This window comes from Mobula hypostoma, chromosome 1 (assembly GCF_963921235.1).
Source record: "Mobula hypostoma chromosome 1, sMobHyp1.1, whole genome shotgun sequence".
In the NCBI taxonomy this organism is placed as follows: domain Eukaryota; kingdom Metazoa; phylum Chordata; class Chondrichthyes; order Myliobatiformes; family Myliobatidae; genus Mobula; species Mobula hypostoma.
Window position 1 is genome coordinate 36540478 of NC_086097.1, and position 22005 is coordinate 36562482.

Sequence of the window (22005 nt, forward strand, 5' to 3'; positions counted from 1 at the left end):
TTTCTGTTATTTAGGCGGGGTGGAGTACATCACACAGCATCCACACAAACTAATTACCCAGTTTACCAGGGCCGAGGGCTGTTTCCCTAGACAACAGCGAGCCGAGCAACCCTAAGGCTGGCCAGGGGGCTACAAGAGTTTCACAAGGATGTTGCCTGGATTAGTGGGTATTAATTGTAGGAAGACAATGGACAAACATGTTTTCTCTGGAATATCAAAGGTTGAGGGACTACCTGATAGAAATATATAAAAGGCAAAAATAGGGTAGATAGTCAGAGTCTTTTCCGGGGTGGAAATATCATATAGTAATGGGTGTAGCATTAATGTGAAAGTGGGAGACACCAGCCACTTGCTGAGGAATTTTCACCTTGTAACATTTGCCCAATGGCAAGAACATGTTTACAGTCCTGACATGCAAAGGCAAGTTTTGCACTGTTGTTTGTTGATAGCAAGAAATTCTGAAGGGAATATGTTGTAACATGGTTACTCACAGACATGTAAAGAGCCACCAGATGAATCATGAAGGAAGACTGAAGTTTGCTATGTTTTTGTAAAGACAGCACCGTCTTCTTATTGAATGTGAGGATATGTGTGGTGATGTCACAGACATGCAGGATCCGACCACTGCACTAGCACTTTCTCATCTAATTGTCTAAACTTGTACAACAGAGTTTCAGTGAAGAAGTTGCTTTGACCTTTTTTCTCTTGACTTAGTATGTTATAGTTGTAACATATAATTTGCTGAACCCAACTGAACCAACAGTGATGATAAATTAGGGCTGGAATCTCCATGATGTGAAACAGCAAATGTAAAACTGAGTACAATCAGCTTGATTTGTAAAGCACAAGTATTTATCACAAGGAATCATGGGAATCAGTTTGACACAATCACTGGTTCGAGGGTCCCATTGACCCCTGTGGTAAAGATGGAAACTCGAAGCAGAAGGTCTTGTCCTGATAATGAAGTTAACAGTCTGTACTTTTCTCTTAAGGCTACTGACATTAGAATTTCAACCAATTTCCATCAGCAGTTATGTAAAAATAAAACACAACTGAAATCTCATTGAGGTGCACCAGAAACTTACAAAACAAAGACAACTTGTTGCAATCCCATATTATTATTATACTGTGCCTCAGAATGCTTTTATTCATTTTTTAATAGGCAAGGGCAGGAGTAGACTTTTGGGCAGATCTGCCATTTAATAAGGTTTTTGCCAATCAGCGATCTCACTCCATACACTCAGTTTTCTATCCTGTTCCTTAAGAACTGCTGAACAAAAAATATATCTCAGTTTCAAAATTAACAACTCATGGTTTGCTGAAGTGAGATCCATACTTGTACCTCTCAAAGCATGTGAATGACTTTTCTAATTTCACTCCTACAAGACCTGTCTCACAGTTTTAGACTAAGTGGACACCCCCCTCAATGGAAAACACTTATTTTTCTGCCCTACCAGCAGCCCTTAAAAATCATGAAAACTTCAATCTAATCACCCTCTAGCCTTCTACATCTGGGCAAAACCCTAGCCCGTGTAATCTGGTTTACATTCTGGTAAATACTTCCTGAAGTATCGTGCTCAGATCCACCTACAGAAATCCAACGTCAACTGATGCTGGATAAATTTTAAACTGAGACTGCTGTTTTTTGTTAACCAGTTAGTAAAGAATATGGTAAAACAAAGAGTTTATGAAATTAGATCACACATCCTATTGAATAGCAGTGCTGGTAAAAGACTGGTAAAATGCCTCACTCAAACCACTTTGATCTTACAAATAAATAAAAGGAATTACATACCATGTAATAATATGATGTTAAAGCAGACTGTCATTTGCCTCATATTCTACAGCGGATGTCAATAACGCCTTAAGCTTCGTTTTATTTTTACTCACTTGCAGCTGATGAAGATGACGTAGGTGTGGTCTTGCTGGAGCTTTTATTTCCTCAAATTGTTCTCATTGTCTCAACGCGTTTCTTGCAAATGTTCAGATTTTTACACTGCTCCTCTCTGGACAGCAGCTGCTGCCTCAAGAAATTCCCACTTCCTCTTTTCTTTTGGAACCTCGCTCTACAGGCCATGCTGGTTAGGATGTCTTATGTTAAAGGGCTGTGGTGTGTTTCAATACTGGAACACTTAACTCAGTATGATTTAGCAGAACATTACAGTCCCCTGTTCCAAGGCATGATAAGCAAACCCTGTGGCGTGTCAAAGTGCTGGGATGAACAGTGGTTTTTGATGGATTATTAAGATCATGGTCTCTCTTTGGACCACTAAACATGTCCTTTACATATAAAATCAGATAGCTACCAACTAATCAAGCTAATCAAGAGACAAGTACAATCCTGTCATGTCAGCTTGGGAACGTTAATGTCATTGTTTAAATAAATCTTAGAGCTATAGAGCTGCTTGGTGCAATTAATTAAACTTAAGGATTTCCAGCTACACACACATCCTGTAGTGAATAATAAAAAGGGCAACAGTGTAATTGCTATCAAAAGATCTACCAATAGACAAATTAGAAAAAAAATGAATTTCCTGTTGACTTAATGGATAATGTTCAGTGTGGCAGTTAGCCTATAAAATTAAAAAGCATGGATATGCATTTCAGGATGGATAATTAAATAAAGACTGATATTTCCATTGTATCGATCGTGACCCCAGGATGCTCCAAAACACATTATAGGCGCTGAAGCACTATTGAAGAGTAAACACTATTGTGGTGTTGAAAATGTAATAGCCAAATTCCACACAGATGGCAATAATTGCCAGGTCTGCACTCACTCAAACTTCAAACTGAAATGTTCCCTCTGTTTTTCATTCCACTTCTACGTTTTTTTAAGGGTAGCATGGTAGGGTAACGCTATTACACCACCAGTGACCTGGGTTCAGTCCTGCCACTGTCTGTATGTTCTCTCCATGACTACGTGGGCTTACTTGAGTTCTCTGGTTTCCTCCCACATTAGAAAGATGTACTGTAGGTGTTTGTAGGTTAATTGGGCACATGGGTGTCACTGGGTGCTGCAGGCTCATTGGGCTGGCTGGGTCTGTTACCGTGCTGGATCTAAATCAATTTCATTTTTCCTGCATAAACAACTTTTTTTTAAGTTTAGATTTTTGTGCTCAAATCTTTGGACTGACGAGGTTCCACAGTGACAATATTATTAACTGACCCCTGGCTAACGAGTTGATAACAATGTAACTGGTACGTTTGAATCACAAGTGGAGCAAAGCTGTAGTCTGCATCTCTCTTTATCTTGCTCCACTGCCTCCACCATCTCCCTCTTCCTCTCTCAGGTGAGAGCTGGAATAACGATTATTGGCACCTAATAACTCCCTCAGTCATCTAAACCTAAGGTAAAATCAATGGCTTCAGCAGAGGAGGGCCACGATGGAAGCTATCTATTCCTCATTATAAAGGTTGATTGTCAAAATATATGGGCACTAACTAATGGAGCCATCTGACAGGCTAATTGTTTCATTTAAAATTCTGAAGTCATTTCAAGCTCTCGTACTAATTTTTTCCACACTTTCCTCTATCGGTCCTAAAAGAGTGATTTGGCACTGCAGAAAAGAACCAAAGCCAAATGCCAAGAACTTGGATACAGATTTTTACTTACCGCTTTCAGGATAGCCATTGCGCGTTCACTTAGCCAGACTGGGTAAAGGACCTCATCGTTCAGGATAGATTCGAACAGATCATCTTCATTTTCAGCCTCAAATGGGGGCTGACCACACAGCATCTCATACAGCAGGACACCAAGTGCCCACCAGTCCACCGAAGAACCATACTGCAACTCCTGCAAAATCTGCCCAGAGACACAATTCCTGTCAATCCAGCCTTGCAAAGTAACTGGAAACTTAAAAAATAGTTGAAGCATTGCAGTCGTGTGACAAGGAGTTGTAAGTCTTCAAACCAGGAACTATTAATAAGGATTCTAGAAACCAACACTTGAGTTATGAGCTCTACACTATTCCACATGGCTCACACTGCCTGTGGGTCATCCGACACAACAATTTGAGACCACAAACTGTAGTCTGACCCTCAGGGTTACAGGCTGTAAGCTCAATCACAAATGAGACATAAAGCAACTCTACCCCTTGGTTTGATGGATTCTTGGAACTGGAATCACAGAACCCCGCTGAAGGAGAATTACTACTTGTCCCTTTGAACAATTTTGGAACGTATTATTTGAGTGAAACCTGTTTGTAACTCTGCCCAAAGAGCCATACAGGTTGACACTGTAAACATGCTAACTGCAACAAAGGAAAAGATCTTTATAAATACATAAATCAAAAGACCATTCAGATGGAAAGTTTCTTCTCATTAACAGACCTAGCCATACTGATGGATAAATACTTACCAGTTTTATCAATGTGCTATAAAAGGTATTATATCTGAATGCATAACAGCTTGGTATGACAACTGCTGTGCATGTGACTGCAAGAAACCGCAGAGGGTTGTGGGCACAGCTCTGGAAATCACGCAAACCAGCCTCTATGCCCTCTGGCTATACTTCACTCTGCCTCAGTAAGGTAGCCAGCATAATTAGAGACCCTACCCACCCTGGAAATTCGCTCTTCTCCACTTTCCCATTGGGCAGAAGGTATTAAAGCCTGAAATCAGGTACAACTAGGCTCAAGAACAGCTTCTATCGTGCTGTAATCGGACCCTTGAATGAGCCTCTTTGATGCAGCCTTGATCTCACAATCTACCATATTCTGATCTTGCACCTCATTATCTACTTGCTCTGCTCTTCCTTCGCAGTTTTTACTCTTTATTCTGCATTTTTTTTAACCTTGCTCCAGTTTACTGCACTGTGTAGTGTCCCTTCACTCAACCCTGGAACTTCGGGACAGCAAAGATGCATAGAAAGATGTTCTTTATCGACTACAGCTTGGCATTCAAAACTATCATCCCTCAAAACTAATCAACAGGCTTCAGGACCTTGGCCTCGACATTTCCTTGTGCAATCGGATCCTCGATTTCCTCATTGCAGACCTCAGCCAGTTCAGATCAGTAACAAACTCTCCTTTACAATCTCCATCAGCACAGGGGCACCATAAGGTTGTGTGCTTAGTCCCCTGCTCGACTCACTTTACACTTATGACTGTGAGGCTAAGCTTAGCTCCAATATTATATTCAAGTTTTCTTATCACACCAATGTCGGAGGCCAAATCAAAGGTGGTTATGAATCAGCATGTAGGAGGGAGACTGAAGACCTGGCTGAGTGGTGCCATAACAATTCCTTACTCAATGTCAGCAAGACCAAGGAGCTAATTGTTGACTTCAGGAAGAGGAAACCAGAGGTCCATGAGCCAATCCTCATCACGGGGATCAGAGGTGGAGTTGGTCAGCAACTTTAAATTCCTCACTGTTATCATTACAGATGGCTCTTCCCGGGCCCAGCACATAAATGCAATTATGAAGAAAACACGACTGCACCTCTACTTCATTTGGTGTTTGCAAAGATTTGGCATGAAACCTAAAACTTTGACAAACTTCCATAGATGTATGGTGGAGAGTATACTGGCAGGTTATATGACAGCCTGCTATGGAAACACCATTGCCCTTGAGCAGAAAATTCTACGAAGAGCATTGGATACGGCCTAGTCCATCATAGGTAAAACCCTCCCCACCATTGAGCATTTTGAGATTTAATGCTTATTTATTATTATTATTATTTATTCTTTGTTTTTGTATTTACACAGTTTGTTGTCTTTTTCACATTTGTTGTTTGTCCTGTTGGTGCAGTCTTTCATTGATTCTATTATGGTTATTGGATTTACTGAGTATGCCTGAAGGAAAACACAATTCTAGATTTAGTGTTGTGCAATGAACCGGATTTGATCAGGGACCTCAAGGTAAAGGAGCCATTAGGGGGTAGTGATCATGATATGATGTTTTAATCTACAATTTGAGAGGGAGAAGGGAAACTCAGAAGTGTCAGTATTACAGTTGAACAAAGGCAACTATGGTGGAGGGAGGAGCTGCCCAAAGTTCAATGGAACAATACCCTAGCAGGGATGACAGTGGAACAGCAATGGCAAGTGTTTCTGGGAATAATGCGGAAGGTGCAGGGATCAGTTCGTTCCAAAGTGGAAGAAACATCCTAAGGGGAGTAAGGGGAGGCCGTGGCTGACAAGGGAAGTAATGGACAGTATAAAAATAAAAGAGTAGAAGTATAACATAGCAAAGACGAGTGGGAAGCCAGAGGATTGGGAAACTTTTAAAGAGTAACAGAAGGTAACTAAAAAGGCAATACGTGGAGAAAAAATGAGGTATGAAGGTAAACTAGCCAAGAATATAAAGGAGGATAGTAAAAGCTTCTTTAGGTATGTGAAAAGGAAAAAAATAGCTAAGACCAAAATTGGGCCCTTGAAGACAGAAGCGGGTGAATTTATTATGGGGAACAAGGAAATGGCAGACGAGTTGAACAGGTACTTTGGATCTGTCTTCACTAGGGAAGACACAAACAATCTCCCAGATGTAATAGTGGCCAAAGGACCTAGGGTAATGGATGAATTGAAGGAAATTTACATTAGGCAGGAAATGGTGTTGGATAGGCTGTTGGGTCTGAAGGCTGATAAGTCCCCAGGACCTGATGGTCTGCATCTCAGGGTACTTAAGGAGGTGGCTTTAGAAATCGTGGACGCATTGGTAATCATTTTCCAATGTTCTATAGATTCAGGATCAGTTCCTGTGGATTGGAGGGTGGCTAATGTTGCCCCTCTCTTCAAGAAGGGAGGAAGAGAGAAAACAGGGTATTATAGACCGGTTAGCCTGACGACGGTGGTGGGAAAGATGCTGGAGTCAATTATAAAAGATGAAATTACGACACATCTGGATAGCAGAAACAAGATCGGTCCGAGTCAGCATGGATTTACGAAGGGGAAATCGTGCTCGACTAATCTTCTGGAATTTTTTGAGGATGTAACTATGAAAATGGACAAGGGAGAGCCAGTGGATGTAGTGTACCTGGACTTACAGAAAGCCTTTGATAAAGTCCCACATAGGAGATTAGTGGGCAAAATTAGGGCACATGGAATTGGGGGCAGAGTACTGACATGGATTGAAAATTGGCTGGCTGACAGAAAACAAAGAGTAGCGATTAACGGGTCCCTTTCGGAATGGCAGGCGGTGACCAGTGGGGTACCGCAGGGTTCAGGGCTGGGACTACAGCTGTTTACAATATACATTAATGATTTAGATGAGGGAATTAAAAGTAACATTAGCAAATTTGCCCATGACACTAAGCTGGGTGGCAGTGTGAAATATGAGGAGGATGTTATGAGAATGCAGGGTGACTTGGACAGGCTGGGTGAGTGGGCAGATGCATGGCAGATGCAGTTTAATGTGGATAAATGCGAGGTTATCCACTCTGGTGGTAAGAACGGGAATGCAGATTATTATCTAAATGGAGTCAAGTTAGGAAAAGGGGAAGCACAACGAGATCTAGGTGTTCTTGTACATCAGTCACTGAAAGCAAGCATGCAAGTACAGCAGGCAGTGAAGAAAGCTAATGGCATGCTGGCCTTCATAACAAGGGGAATTGAGTATAAGAGCAAAGAGGTCCTTCTGCAGCTGTACAGGGCCCTGGTGAGACCACACCTGGAGGACTGTGTACAGTTTTGGTCTCCAAATTTGAGGAAGGACATTCTTACTATCGAGGGAGTGCAGCGTAGGTTCACAAGGTTAATTCCCGGGATGGCGGGACTGTCATATGTTGAAATATTGGAGCGACTGGGCTTGTATACTCTGGAATTTAGAAGGCTGAGAGGGGATCTTATTGAAACATATAAGATTATCAAAGGATTGGACACGCTGCAGGCAGGAAGCATGTTCCTGCTGATGGGTGAGTCCAGAACCAGAGGCCACAGTTTAAGAATAAGGGATAGGCCATTTAGAACGGAGTTGAGGAAAAACTTTTTCACCCAGAGAGTGGTGGATATATGGAATGCTCTGCCCCAGAAGGCTGTGGAGGCCAAGTCTCTGGATGCTTTCCAGAAAGAGATGGTTAGAGCTCTTAAAGATAGTGGAATCAAAGGTTATGGGGATAAGGCAGGAACTGGATACTGATTGTGGATGATCAGCCATGATCACAGTGAATGGCGGTGCTGGCTCGAAGGGCCGAATGGCCTACTCCTGCACCTATTATCTATTGTCTATTGAAAGTGAATCTCAGGGTTGTATATGGTGACTTTGATAACAAATATCAAAGTGTACATGATATTTGGGTGCTTAGATAATAAATTTACTTTATACTTTATTGTCGCCAAACAAGTGTGTTGGCTGGGTTTGTCGTGTCATTGATTATCCTGGCAGCACTGCTCTGACAGCGTGCGGTGTAAAGTGAGTCCACGGACAGAAGATTGGTTTGTGTGATGTGCTGCACCGTGTTCACGATCTTCTGCAGCTTCTTTCGGTTTTGGAAAGGACAACTTCCTTACCAGGCTGTGATACACCCTAGAAGAATGCTTTCTACAGTGCATTTATAAAAATTAGTGAGGGTTTTAGGGAACAGGCCAAATCTCTTTAGTTTTCTCAGGAAGTAAAAGCGCTGGTGGGCCTTTTTGGCAGTGGACTCTGTTTGGTTTGACCAAGTCAGGTCATTTGTGATATTGACCCCGAGGAACTTAAAGCTTTTGACGTGTTCCACTTGCGCACCACCAATATAAATTGGGCCGTGCGGTCCGCTACTCCTTCTGAAGTCAACAACCAATTCCTTCGTCAAATTTACCATGAACTTTGATCTGTTTGCAAGACAAGCTGTATATTGGTACATGTGGCAATAATAAATCAATACTGATACCAATATCAGTGCAAGAGAAGATCTGCAGGACTACAGGACGACAGGCGAAGATCTTGGAATGGGACTTATTGGATGCAAAGATCTGACACAAGCCTGTTCAGTTGTCTGAATGTGTAGCTGGTTTACCAACCCAATAGTTTCAGTTGGTAGTTTTGTCAGCTTGGCTACACTGCTCTGCAGACCAGAACACAGATGAGATTGGGAGAGGAGATAAGATGGATGTAGCTTCATAAGTCAATGCAACAAAATGTCCCAAAGGAGCACTGAAAAGAAACTTCAGTACGTCAATTTGCTTAGGTAAAAAAGCAAAAAAGTTCTTCAAAGAAGTTGGTTTCAAGAAGCATCTTAGATATGGAATGAGAAAAAAAGAGAAGGAGAAGGGTTTAGGGGTAGAACCAGAGTTCGGGTCTTCAACAACTAGAGGTGTCATTACAAGTGACGGAGTGATCAACACTTGAAAACCCACTAAAGGTCCCAAATTGGCAGGGATGCTCCTGCTGATATTACGGAGAATGTCAAAATATTAATCGAGACAGGGAATTGGGTAAGAAGCAGCTAAGGTGCCATGTGAAATCAAGAGTGGAAGGTCTAAAGTTGAGGCATTGCTCAAGGGGGAGCCAACCGCAGTCAGTCAGCGAACATGTCAGTGCAGAGAATAATGTAAACTGGGATAACATCGACCAAGTTTTGCTTGAGCTTGTTCACAGAAGGTGGGAGTTTAGTTGGGGCTGTGCCAACTGTTCAGGTCTAAAGCTTTGGTTGTATATTCCAACAGTGGGTGAGGCGAGCTAAGATGGTAGGAGAGCTATGTGGTGCTACAAAGGAGGAACTGGGCTGCCGTGCTGATGGTGCAGACAGGTGTTGGAGGCAAACATCTGGGATCAAAGCTTGTGAACAGCTTGCTTCAATTTTAAATAGAACTTGAAAATGCTGTGTAGACTTAGCAGGTCAGGCAGCACCTGAGGAAACAGAAACATTATTGCAGGTTCAGGAAGGTCCCGAATCCAAAATATCAACTGATTCTCATACCACAGATATTGCTTGATTGGCATTGATTTTGGTTTCCAATTCCAGACAGGTATCATGGGGAAAGGATGGATTCAGTGGCTGGGGACTGAGACTGTATCTTGGCCACTGAGGGTTTCTGGAGGAACATTTGCCCTGAGAAGCCAAATTTAGTTATGGTTCTCGTCAAAATCCTGCAGAGGAACAAGCAACAAATGATATCCCTTCTTCTTGGAAACCTGGATGCATATTCAATCCAACATTCAAGAACGAAATTCTCTTCTCAAAACTTAATAAGATCTAATCTGAAAACATGCTTTCAGTCATTGTAACCTACATAGATCCAGAGAGGTAAATGACTAGAAAATGGTTCTTTACAAAACATATAAAGTAGAATATTAGCTCTAATGGTACAGTTCTTCTCATGCAAGGGTAAAGGTGCATCAATTTTGGACGAAGTAAATAAATATGCATGAGTTGATCATAATCTGATGATAAAATCAAATAAGGTGGTGTACAAAGAATACCATTACCGAGAACTGATAATTCTCATCTTATTTCAAATATTACCACAATACTGAATGCTTTTATCATGCTTTAATTGATATGAAGCATTTTATGACTCTATCAATGTGTAGAGCTTACAGAATCTTCCTACATCTGCACTTGCAATAAATCAGATAAGTGAATCAGCTGCCCTATTTCTACTAGTTGGAGCAGATAGTTTAGGATCAATGTTGCAAGATAGCGATATCTTCAAAAATGCATAATTATTTCTTGCAGTTGTGTGGAAGTACTGGCCTGGAATTTCTTCAGCGGGGCCAGCCAGCTGCATGTGTTGCTCCCAATCCCACTGCCACAGAGATCCCATGTTCTGGATCTGTGGGGCTAATCTTAATGATTACCCTTCAGCAGAAGCAGCACCTCAGGTGATGTGATCAAAGGATGGGGGCTGATCAGAATGAACAATACCAATAAACTTCTGAGAAACCCCTAACCAATTCCGAAGCTTCCCCATTAAAGCTCGCCCCAGTCAATGCATCTGAAAGGCCCTGATATTCAGAAACATCTGAGAAATATCAAAATGAAGTTAGAACTTTAAATATGTATTTTGTACAAGAGATCACCGAAAGCACAGAAACATGTTTTAAATGATCTCAAACATTAAGGCAAACACAAACAAGTAAACAAAATTATATCAGCTTATTATTTTCTTTCACTCACAACACGCTGGAGGAACGCAGCAGGTCGGGCAGCATCCGTGGAAAAGATCGGTCGACGTTTTGGGCCGGAACCCTTCGTCAGGACTGTAGAGGGAAGGGGCAGAGGCCCTATATAGAAGGTGGGGGGAGGGTGGGAAGGAGAAGGCTGGGTCAGGACTGTAGAGGGAAGGGGCAAAGGCCCTATAAAGAAGGTGGGGGGGGTGGGAAGGAGAAGGCCTTCTCCTTCCCACCCTCCCCCCACCTTCTTTATAGGGCCTCTGCCCCTTCCCCCTACAGTCCTGACAAAGAGTTCCGGCCCGAAACGTCGACCGATCTTTTCCACGGATGCTGCCCGACCTGCTGAGTTCCTCCAGCGTGTTGTGAGTGTTGCTTTGACCCCAGCATCTGCGGAATATTTTGTGTTTATTATTTTCTTTGTTGTTGCTGTACATTGTAGGAGTATAGGCTATGTACAATTGGAAAACAACGAGCAGACCTCAGCCAGCAAGATTAGGTGGAGATCTGAACTTCCTGGCAGTGCTGTGAGTAAATGCCAAGAGTTCTGCAGACTATCGGCCATTATCATGGTATACACCATGAAAATCGACCACAGCTGGAACAAATTGCTCAAGGCAGCAAAGATACTTTTAAAGATCCATTTATTTCTGGGCCATGATTGATTTACTGGTGTTCATATTTTCCATAGTTACCAAGAATGTGTTTGTGAAACTCATTACTCAGTAGTTCTGGAAACCAGTGTGAAGCTGAATAGTCTAGATCAACACAGGCTAGGCTTCAGCTCAGACAGTGGTAGAGTTGGTGAAGCCCTTATGATTGGAAAAGGATATCAATGATTTATTAATAATTGGAAATTCTCAGTTAAACAGACTAAACTATGCTAAGAACATTGCATGATGCTTTCTTCCAAAATAGATCACAATGCTGGGATTACCATAAAACTGCAGGTGGAATGCTGCTCAATATGAGGAACAAATGTTAGGCAGTAGGATTCACCTCTATGTGGTGGAGGCACATGAGCTTATGAATCCAGCCGTAGTGGACAGCTCATTCATATCCCATTGAAAAAACTATCCACTAGGATGGAGTCTGCCTTTACCCACCTCTGGAGCAATGTAATCAGGTGTGCCGCAGAAGGTCCCCGTTGTGTAATTGCTGTAGATGCCTTCCTTGCACATTCCAAAATCAGCCAACTTGCAGTGTCCCTCAGAATCTAACAGGACATTATCCAGTTTCAAATCTCTGGAACAGAAAACGTTAGACGTTTTGTTTTTGTAATTGTTAAATCAATCATCACAGTTAAACTGATTCCCTGAACCATCAATTTTATTGCACACTGGATGGCAAGTGAAAATGGGTAAAGCTGAACCATTGTGGCAATGAAAAGCATCGAAAGGCTCAGTAAGTAGTTGGCACTACTCAGACCACTTCATCGAGTACCTTAGCTCCACCTGCAACAAAAGCTGGGATTTCAATTCAATTATTCGACATCCCGTTCCCATTTCAACGAGTCGGTCCATGGTTTCTCCTACAGTCACAATGAGGCCACTCTCAGGTTGGAGGAGCAACACCTCATATTCGGTCAGGTCAGCCTTCAACCTCATGGCACGAACATCGATTTTTCTAACTCCCAGTAATTTATCCCCATCTCTCTTCTCTCATTTTCCATCCCCTATTCTGCCCCTCTTATCTCTTCTCTTATATCTGTCAATCACCTCCCTCTGGTTCCCCTCCTCCTTCCCATTCTCCCATGGTCCACTGTGTTCTACTATCAGATTCCTTCTTCTTCAGCTTGTTACCTCTTCCACCTATCACCTCCTAGCTTCATACTTCATCCACCTTCCCTCACCCAATCTACCTATCATTTACCCCTCGATCGTGACCCCACTAAGGAGCACCAGGCCATTGTCTCCCACACCATCACCGACTTTATTCACTTAGGGGATCTCCCATCCACTGCTACCAACCTTATAGTTCCCACACCCCGCACTTCCCGTTTCTACCTCCTACCCAAGATCCACAAACCTGCCTGTCCTGGCCAACCTATTGTCTCAGCCTGCTCCTGCCCCACCGAACTCATTTCTGCATACCTCGACACTGTTTTATCACCCCTTGTTCAATCCCTTCCGACCTATGTTCGTGACACTTCTCACGCTCTTAAACTTTTCGATGATTTTAAGTTCCCTGGCCCCCACCGCTTTATTTTCACTATGGATGTCCAGTCCTTATATACTTCCATCCCCCATCAGGAAGGTCTCAAAGCTCTACGCTTCTTTTGGGATTCCAGACCTAATCAGTTCCCCTCTACCACCTCTCTGCTCCGTCTAGCAGAATTAGTCCTTAGTCTTAATAATTTCTCCTTTGGCTCCTCCCATTTCCTCCAAACTAAAGGTGTAGCTATGGGCACCCGTATGGGTCCCAGCTATGCCTGCCTTTTTGTTGGGTTTGTGGAACAATCTATGTTCCGTGCCTATTCTGGTATCTGTCCCCCACTTTTCCTTCGCTACATCGACGACTGCATTGGCACTGCTTCCTGCACGCATGCAGAACTCGTTGACTTTATTAACTTTGCCTCCAACTTTCACCCTGCCCTCAAGTTTACCTGGTCCATTTCCGACACCTCCCTCCCCTTTCTAGATCTTTCTGTCTCTGTCTCTGGAGACAGCTTATCCACTGATGTCTACTATAAGCCTACTGACTCTCACAGCTATCTGGACTATTCCTCTTCTCACCCTGTCTCTTGCAAAAACGCCATCCCCTTCTCGCAATTCCTCCGTCTCCGCCGCATCTGCTCTCAGGATGAGGCTTTTCATTCTAGGATGAGGGAGATGTCTTCCTTTTTTAAAGAAAGGGGCTTCCCTTCCTCCACTATCAACTCTGCTCTTAAACGTATCTCCCCCATTTCATGTACATCTGCTCTCACTCCATCCTCCCACCACCCCACTAGGAATAGGGTTCCCCTGGTCCTCACCTACCACCCCACCAGCCTCCGGGTCCAACATATTATTCTCCGTAACTTCCGCCACCTCCAACGGGATCCCACCACTAAGTACATCTTTCCCTCCCCCCCCTGCATTCCGCAGGGATCGCTCCCTACACAACTCCCTTGTCCATTCGTCCCCCCATCCCTCCCCACTGATCTCCATCCTGGCACTTATCCGTGTAAGCGAACAAGTGCTACACATGCCCTTACACTTCCTCCCTTACCACCATTCAGGGCCCCAAACAGTCCTTCCAGGTGAGGCATCACTTCACCTGTGAGTCGACTGGGGTGATATACTGCGTCCGGTGCTCCCGATGTGGCCTTTTATATATTGGTGAGACCCGACACAGACTGGGAGACCGCTTTGCTGAACATCTACGCTCTGTCCGCCAGAGAAAGCAGGATCTCCCAGTGGCCACACATTTTAATTCCACATCCCATTCCCATTCTGACATGTCTGTCCACGGCCTCCTCTACTGTGGAGATGAAGCCACACTCAGGTTGGAGGAACAACACCTTATATTCCGTCTGGGTAGCCTCCAACCTGATGGCATGAACATCGACTTCTCTAACTTCCGCTAAGGCCCCACCTCCCCCTCGTACCCCATCTGTTACTCATTTTTATGCACACATTCTTTCTCTCACTCTCCTTTTTCTCCCTCGTCCCTCTGAATATACCTCTTGCCCATCCTCTGGGTCACCCCCCCCTTTGTCTTTCTCCCCGGACCTCCTGTCCCATGATCCTCTCGTATCCCCTTTTGCCTATCACCTGTCCAGCTCTCGGCTCTATCCCTCCCCCTCCTGTCTTCTCCTATCATTTTGGATCTCCCCCTCCCCCTCCAACTTTCAAATCCCTTACTCACTCTTCCTTCAGTTCGTCCTGACGAAGGGTCTCGGCCTGAAACGTCGACTGCACCTCTTCCTATAGATGCTGCTTGGCCTGCTGCGTTCACCAGCAACTTTGATGTATGTTGCTACCTATCATTTGTCAGTTTGTACTCCAACCTCCTCCTTCCCCGATTCCCCTCCCCCCCCCACCTTCTTACTCTGGCTTCTTCCTCCTTCCTTTCCAGTCCCAGTGAAGGGTCTCAGCCTGTAACCTCGGCTTTTCATTTTTCTCCTAGATGCTACCTGACCTGTTGAGTTCCTCCAGCATTTTCTCTGTATTGCACTGTTAAGTGTTCTATAATAATTTCAGTATTCACAAGTTCAAAGAGTGAAATAAAGGGATAATGTTTCATCTCCTGACTAGTGAGTTCAACACCGATAACCACATGGGTGTATTAATTAAATATTAAACCCTCCAAAGGCAAGTGCCATCCAATAAATGCTGGAAACACTCAGCGGATCAGGCAGTATTTGTTGAAATAGAAATATAGCTAATGCTTCAGATCCAAGACCCTCCAGAAGAACTGATCAATCTTCACAGAGACTGCCTAACTTGCTGAGAACATTTTCTGTTTTTTAACCTAAAATTTCTAGCCTGCTCTTTTGATTTTCAACCATCCAATAATTCATTTTCAGGGTGGTGTATGAAGAATAACAACTCCAGCAATCTTCTAAAAGGCATCTGCTGCCTACAGAGGGAAACCAAAGCTCAATGGTGAGGAATTTCAGTAAAATCCACAACCTCATCCATCCACATCTATGAAGAGGAGCATGGGCCAAAGGATATTGGTGATGTGATCATCTTTATAAAAGGAGGGAAGTCTGACCATGGTATCTGCAATAGGGAAAGCCATGTTGGAGTTCTCCTCCATCGACTCCTCCCAGTGGTTGAAGAGCACAACACCATGAGCAAAATGGAATAGAACCAACCACTTGTTTGAACTCCATCAACAAGGAGGGATTATAGAACACCACCTATCTGGCTGCCACTCGGAAATCTGTCTCCATTTTACTTCTGCTTTAGGCCTGCTGCTAACCACAAAGGGGCACAATAGATCCAATCTCAGTGCAGACACCCTGCGTCACTGTCCGACAACTATGATCTTTCTCACTCTACCTCCCCTCAATGAAGCTTCTCACAGGAGTGGAACTAATCTACAGAGCTGATGGGAAACATTATAACTTTAAATCCATGCCAAACACAAGGTGCCCCAAGCCTTAGTGGTTCAGTTGCAGTACACAGACAACGCTTGTGCTCGCATGCATTTGGGAAGCTGAGCTCCAAAGTCATCTTGTTCACTGAGATGGGCAAGGATATTGAGTCAGGTTTTCATTTCCTGATTAGTGGGTGTAACACTGATAACCAAATGGGCATATGCATTTAATTTACAAGATGACATGTCTTATGCTCAACAAACTCAAGGTCTCTTACCTACCTGTCCTCCAACAATAAAGTTCCACAACGAGACCTCAGGTAAAGTGGAACACTTCTCATTCCCTCTTGTAGGCAACCAAGACATGGAGAACTACTACTTGGAGAATCCTCCAATTCCAATGTCCCTCCCCAGGCTAATATGTCCAGTTCTAAATAACACTGTCTTGGCTACATTGTTTACACTGTTCACAGGCTTAGCACCAGACTCCCAAAACAGTATTCTCTGAGCTCTGTCACAGGAAGACGATACAAGTTGGACAAAGGAAACGATTCAAGGATGTTTTAAGAACGTGAGGTGGAATGGCAACATCGTGCTTAGCATAATGTTATTACAGTGACAGCTGTAAGATCAGGTTTCAATTCCCAGTGCTATCTCTAAGGAGTTTGTACGTTCTCCCTGTGACTGCAAGGGGTTTCCTCCGGGTACTCTAGTTCCCACCCCAAATTCCAAAGACGTATGGTTAGGGTTAGTGCGTCTATGGGCATGGTGTATTGGCACCGAAAGTGTGGTGACACTTCGCAATAGACATATGACAAATGAAGCTAATCTTTAAATCCTTAAAAAAAAAGGATCTTTTATCTTTAAAACCCTTATGAATAGATGCAGTATTCCTACTGACTCCTGGAATCACTGGACCACGACTCAAAGTGGGGGAGGAGCATTCATGGTGGAACTGAAAGCCACAACGTCCAGCTGTTGGGAACATACAGGACACTGGTGTATGTACACACCTGCTGAGCCCATTCAATACCCCCTGTCCTATATGTGACCAGGCTTGCAGGGACTACATTTTCCTCAACAGACCCCACAAAAAGCTGATAGGAAGCATGTTACCCTCTGTCATGAGTGACTGCCCAAGAAGAATATGAAGATTTTAAGTGCTGATACCTTCAGAGAGTGCTAAGTAAGATTACTTTAGTCTTGTGCACACCAGTCTCCAAATAGGAGCATATCAAAGTGAAAATCTCAACAATCTTCCAACAGTCTTTACGCAGGTAAAGGTCCCGCAGGTGAGATCTGTTTAGAATAGAATGTAATGTATTCTTGTTGGGGATCTGTGGCTATGGGAAAGGGCAGACGTAGGAGTAGTCACCCTATTTCACTATTTTTGGTCTGTTTGCACTGTGCTGCACTCCACTACACCCCCCAAGCATCACTCTGGATACTGCTGGGAGAGGAGGTCGGGGGACCTAGCAGAGGAGCTCTGCAGCACTTCTCTGGATACTGCTGGGAGAGGAGGTCGGGGGACCTAGCAGAGGAGCTCCATAGCACTTACGTTTTCGGTATTGAGTCTGGTTCTTTGGCACAGAAGGGAAAGGAGGAGAAGGGGCAGGCTGTAATGATAGGAGACTTATTGGTTAGGGGAACAGAAAGGAGGCTCAGTGAACGTGAGTGAGATTCCCAAATAGCATGTTGTCTCCAGGGTGCCAGGTTCGGGGAAATCTTGGGATTGAGTCCTCAACCTTCCTAAGTCGGAGGGTGAGCAGACAGATGTCGTGGTCGAATAACATGGGTAGGAGGGATGACGAGGTCCTGCAGAGTGAGCTCAGGTAGTTAGGTGCTAACTTAAAGGACAGGACCTGTGATCTCAGGAATGCTACCTGTGCCACGTGCTAGCGAAGCCAGAAATTGGAAGACCATACAGACCATACATGTGGCTAAGGAGATGGTGCAGGAAGGGGTGGGCGGCTTCAGATTTTTGGATCGTGGGCTCTCTTCCAGGGGACATAGGACCTGCACAGAAGGGACAGTTTGCACCTGAACTGGATGGGGAATAATACCTTGGTGGGTAGATTTGTTAGTGCTGCACAGGGGTGCGGGGAGGTGGGGAGGGGATTGAACTGGAGTTGCATGAGGATGGGAAGCAGAACGCCAGGACAGACAGTGGAGTAGTTGTAGAGAAAGACGTTAAGCCTACATACAAGGTCAGGAATCAAAGGGTTTGAGCACGGTGGGACTAATGTCTGAGCTACGCATACTTCAATGCAAGGAGTATTGCAGGAAAGGTAGGTGAGCTCAGGGAATTATGACATGGTAGCCATTAATGAGACTTGATTTCAGGGGAGGCAGGAGAGGCAGCTCAGTGTTCCAGGATTCCATTGTTTTACATGTGATACAGCAGGAGAAATTATAGGGGGAGGGGTGGCATTACTAGTCAGGAAAAATGTCATGGCAATACTCAGTCAGAACAGTCTGAAGAACTCTTCTACTGAGGCTTTATAGGTGGAACTGAGAAATAAGAAAGGTAAGACCACGTTATCAGGGCTATATTACAGACTACCTAACAGTTCAGGAAATTTAGAGGAGCAAATTTGAAGAGAGATCGCAGACTGTTGCAAGAAATGTAAGGTTGTTATAGTAAGTGCTTTTAACTTCCCACATGTTATAGGGTGGTGAAGAAAGCTTTTGGTATGCTGGCCTTTATAAATCAGAGCATTGAGTATAGGAGTTGGGATGTAATGTTGAAATTGTATAAGGCATTGGTAAGGACAAATTTGGAGTATTGTGTACAGTTCTGGTCACCGACTTATAGGAAAGATGTCAATAAAATTGAGAGAGTACAGAGGAGATTTACTAAAATGTTGCCTGGGTTTCATCTCCTAAGTTACAGAGAAAGGTTGAACAAGTTAGGTCTTTATTCTTTGGAGCGTAGAAGGTTGAGGGGGGACTTGATAGAGGTATTTAAAATTATGAGAGTGATTGATAGAGTTGACATGGATAGGCTTTTTCCATTGAGAGTTGGGGAGATTCAAACAAAAGGACATGAGTTGAGAGTTAAAGGGCAAAAAGTTTAGGAGTAACATGAGGGGGAACTTCTTTACTCAGAGAGTGGTAGCTGTGTGGAATGAGCTTCCAGCAGAAGTGGTTGAGGTAGGTTTAATGTTGTCATTTAAAGTTAAATTGGATAGATACATGGACAGGAAAGGAATGGAGGGTTATGGGCTGAGTGCAGGTCGGTGGGACTAGGTGAGAGTAAGAGTTTGGCATGGACTACAAGGGCCAAGATGGCCTGTTTCCATGCTGAAATTGTTATATGGTTATGTTGACTGGGATCCCATACTGTAAAAGAGCTGCATGGGAAAGAGTTTTTCAAATGTGTTCAGGAAAGTTTCCTTAATCAGTACGTAGAAGACCCAACTAGACAAGGTGCAATACTAGATATATTATTAGGGAATGAGACAGGGCAGGTGACAGAAATTTGTAAAGGGGAGCACTTTGTATCTAGTGATCATAATGCTAAATGGTTTCAAGGTAATTATAGAAAAGAATAGTTCTGGACTTTGGGTTGAGATTTCAAATTAGAGAAAAGCGAATTTTGATGGTATCAGAAAGGATATGGCAAGTGTAGATTCAGACAGGTTGTTTTCAGGCAAAGGTCTACTTGGTAAGTGGGAGGCCTTCAAAACTGAAATTTTGAGAGTACATAGTTGTACATTCCTGTCAGAATAAAAGGCTAGGATAACAACAGGTTATGGGCCTCATCCGCCAAAAGCAGAACTTCCTGGTGGCCAAACATTTTAATTCCAATTCCCATTCCTGTTCTGACATGTCAGTCCATGGCCTCCTCTTGTACCATGATGAGGCTACCCTCAGGATAGAGGAGCAAAGCCTTATATTCCACCTGGGTCACCTCCAACCTGATGGCATAAATATCAATTTCTCCTTCCAGTAATAAAAATGTTTCCCCCCTCCTCTTTTTCTAATCCCCACTCCAGCCTCTTACCTCTTCTCACCTGTTCATCACCTCCCCTGGTGCTCCTCCTCCTTCTGATTTTCCAATGGTCCACTCTCCTCTCCTATCAGATTCCTTTCTCTCCAAGCTTATAGCTTTCCCACTCAACTGGCTTCACCTATCTTCACCTTCTAGCTATCCTCGCTCCCCTCCCCCAACATTTTATTCTGGCATCCTTGTTCCCCTCCCTTTCCAGTCCTGAAGGGTCTCAACCTAAAACATGCTCATTTATATGGATGCTGCCTGACCTGCTGAGTTCCTCCAGCATTTTATGTATGTTGCTTAGGGAGCAGTGGTTTTCGAGAGATATTGAGGCCCTTGTTAAGAAAGAGAAGGTGGTGCGTATCATGTATAGACAGGGAGGAACAATTGAGGTATTTGAGGAGTACAAGAAATGCAAGAGAACAATTAAGAAGGAAATCAGGAGGGCTAAAAGAAGGCAATGAGGTTGCTCTAGCAGACAAGGTGAAGAAGAATCCAAAGGGCTTCCACAGATATATTAAGAACAAAGGGATAACACAGGACAAAATTGGTCCTCTGCAAAATTAGAGTTGTGATCTATGCATGGAGCTCAAAGAGATGGGGGAGATCTGAAATGGATGCTTTGTATCTGTATTTACTCAGAAGGCATACAGAGTCTACGGAAGTCTAGGTAAAGCAGCAACGAAGTCATGGACTCTATACAGATTATAGAGGAGGAGATGTTTTGCTGTTCTGAGGCAAATTAAGGTGGGTAAATCCCCGGGGTCAGACAAGATATTTCCTTGGACCCTGTGGGAGGTTACTGCAGAAATTACAGAGCCCTAGCAGAGATACTTAAAACATTCTTAGCCAGAGGAGAGGTGCCAGGGGATTAGAGGATAGCTAATGTTCCAGTGTTTAAGAAAGGCTCTGAGAATAAGCCAGGAAATTATGGGCCAGTGATCTTGACATCAGTAGTGGGAAAGTTATTGGAAGGTATTCTAAAGGACTGGATATATAAGTATTTGGAAAGACAGGGACTGGTTAGGAATAGTCCATATGGCTTTGTGCATGGTAGGTTGTGTCTAACCATTCTTATAGAGCTTTTTGATGAAGATACCAGGAACGCTGATGAAGGCAAGGCAGTGGATATTGTGTACTTAGACTTCAGAAAGGCCTTTGACAAGGTCCCACATGGGAGTTTGGTCAAGAAGGCTTAGGCGCCTCACATTCAAGATGAGGTAGCTAATTGGATTAGACATTGATTTCACGGAAGAAGCCAGAGAGTGGCAGTAGGTGGTTGCTTCTCTAACTGGACACCTGTGATCAGTAGTGTGCCGCAGTTTTTCGATGCAGGGTGCGTTGTTGCTCATCACCTAGATCAATGATCTGGATGGTAATGTGGTAGACTGGATCAGCAAATTTGTGGATGACACCAAGGTTGGGTGTGTAGGAGAAAGCAAGGAAGACTATAAAAGATTGTAGCGGGATCTGAATCAGCTGGAAAAATGGCAGATGGAATTTAATGCAGACAAGTGTGAGGTGTTGCACATTGGGGGAGCCATCCAGGATAGGTCTTACATGGTGGGCAGAAGGGCACTGTGATAGAATAGAGGGGAGGGAAATGGGAATACAGATCTGTAATCCCTGGAAAGTTGCATCACAGTTAGATAGGGTTGCAAAGAAAACTTCTGGCACATTGACCTTCATAAATCAATGTATTGAGTACAGGAGTTGGGATGTTATGCTGAAATTGTATAAGATGTTTGTGAGGCCTAATTTGGAGCAGTGTGTGCAGTTTCTCTACTGAGGTTGGGAGAGACTACAATAGGAGGTTATGGGGTGAGGGTGAAAGGTGAAATGTTTAAGAGGAACACGAGGGGAAACTTCTCCTCTCAGGGGGTTGTGAGAGTGTGGATCGAGCTGCCAGTGGAAGTGGTGGAAGCAGGTTCTATTCCAACATTTAAGAG

At 43.7% G+C, this 22005-nt stretch overlaps 1 protein-coding gene across 2 annotated transcripts in view; it reads right to left on the reverse strand.

Annotated features, from left to right (window-relative positions):
* The window catches only part of prkcha (protein kinase C, eta, a), a 255443-nt gene that overhangs the window by 18402 nt on the left and 215036 nt on the right, over window positions 1–22005 (reverse strand). For both annotated transcript variants that reach the window (XM_063046465.1, XM_063046475.1), the window contains exons 11-12: window positions 12138–12276; window positions 3617–3805 (exon numbers count right to left, since the gene is read on the reverse strand). In XM_063046465.1, the coding sequence (XP_062902535.1) occupies window positions 3617–3805; window positions 12138–12276 (328 nt within the window). The remainder of the gene's footprint in view (window positions 1–3616; window positions 3806–12137; window positions 12277–22005) is intronic.